Source organism: Plectropomus leopardus, unplaced genomic scaffold (genome assembly GCF_008729295.1).
Source record: "Plectropomus leopardus isolate mb unplaced genomic scaffold, YSFRI_Pleo_2.0 unplaced_scaffold86877, whole genome shotgun sequence".
In the NCBI taxonomy this organism is placed as follows: domain Eukaryota; kingdom Metazoa; phylum Chordata; class Actinopteri; order Perciformes; family Serranidae; genus Plectropomus; species Plectropomus leopardus.
Genome location: NW_024695768.1, coordinates 1 through 935, shown reverse-complemented (window position 1 = coordinate 935; position 935 = coordinate 1). Strand labels below are relative to the sequence as shown.

Genomic DNA, 935 nt, shown 5'->3' with positions numbered 1-935 from the left:
AAAAAAAATACTGGGAAATTAAAAATATTTGAAAAATATTGAAAAAAGATCCACATTTTTTTCTGGGTAAATGCAAAGTTTCCAGCACATCTAAACATCTTTTTTAAATATTTTTTTGTTTTTCTGTTTACAGTATTTATATTTCGGGCTAAAACCCACATGACATGCTGGCTACTGTCGTGTTGAAATAAACATTGTATAAATTTAGCAGCGAAAATCTGGAATATTAAGGGATAATTTGCAGACTTAATCACAAATCTCATCTTCCATACATTAATTTCCTGTCCATGCATCCATTGTGTGTCTCACCGGAGGGTTTATTTGATAGAGCTCTTTGTTCCTGGCTATCGTGTCATTGATCCTTTTCTGGATGGTGAGGATGTGGTGCTCATTGCTCAGGTCACCAGGAGTCTTCCCCGCTATCTGGATGCCACCTGGTGCTGGCAGGGCTGTCAGGTACACGCCTGTAGCAGACTGAACAAACATGTAAATTTTAAGGACAGTGTTGCAGCAAACACTTTTATTGCTGATTAAGCTGATAACCTGAAATGTTGACCTACAGCCAAACCCAGGAGCATGTTTTCTCCGACACTGATCTGTATGTGTAAGCCAAACAGAGCGTTCATGCTCCGCAGCTTCAGCTTGTTCATCAGCTGCGTGTGTAGCTCGTACTCCATGAAAGGCAGCAGGTTGGAGATGGCTGTCGCGTTCACTTCACCCTGGGCCTTTTTTTTAAAACGACACAGTCTGGAAGACAATTAACAGTGGCATTAATACACTTTAATAAATGTCTTGCATGCAAGGCTCCATTTTGCGTAGCCTGTTACTGGGTTTTTTTTAATAACAGTGTTGCTATTAAACTTAATAATTTGTGATTTTATTAATGAATTTCTATACGATCATCTCTATGTGAAGTCAAGCACTGGAATGAAAGA

At 38.9% G+C, this 935-nt stretch overlaps 1 protein-coding gene across 1 annotated transcript; it reads right to left on the bottom strand.

Annotated features, from left to right (window-relative positions):
* Positions 1 to 71: 71 nt before the first annotated feature.
* On the bottom strand, positions 72 to 747 carry LOC121940434 (C2 domain-containing protein 5-like; the record flags this gene model as incomplete). The annotated part of the gene is made up of 2 exons (XM_042483211.1): positions 72 to 474; positions 561 to 747. Coding segments are annotated over 2 exons (388 nt in total), but the record flags the coding sequence as incomplete, so codon positions are not given.
* Positions 748 to 935: the final 188 nt, after the last annotated feature.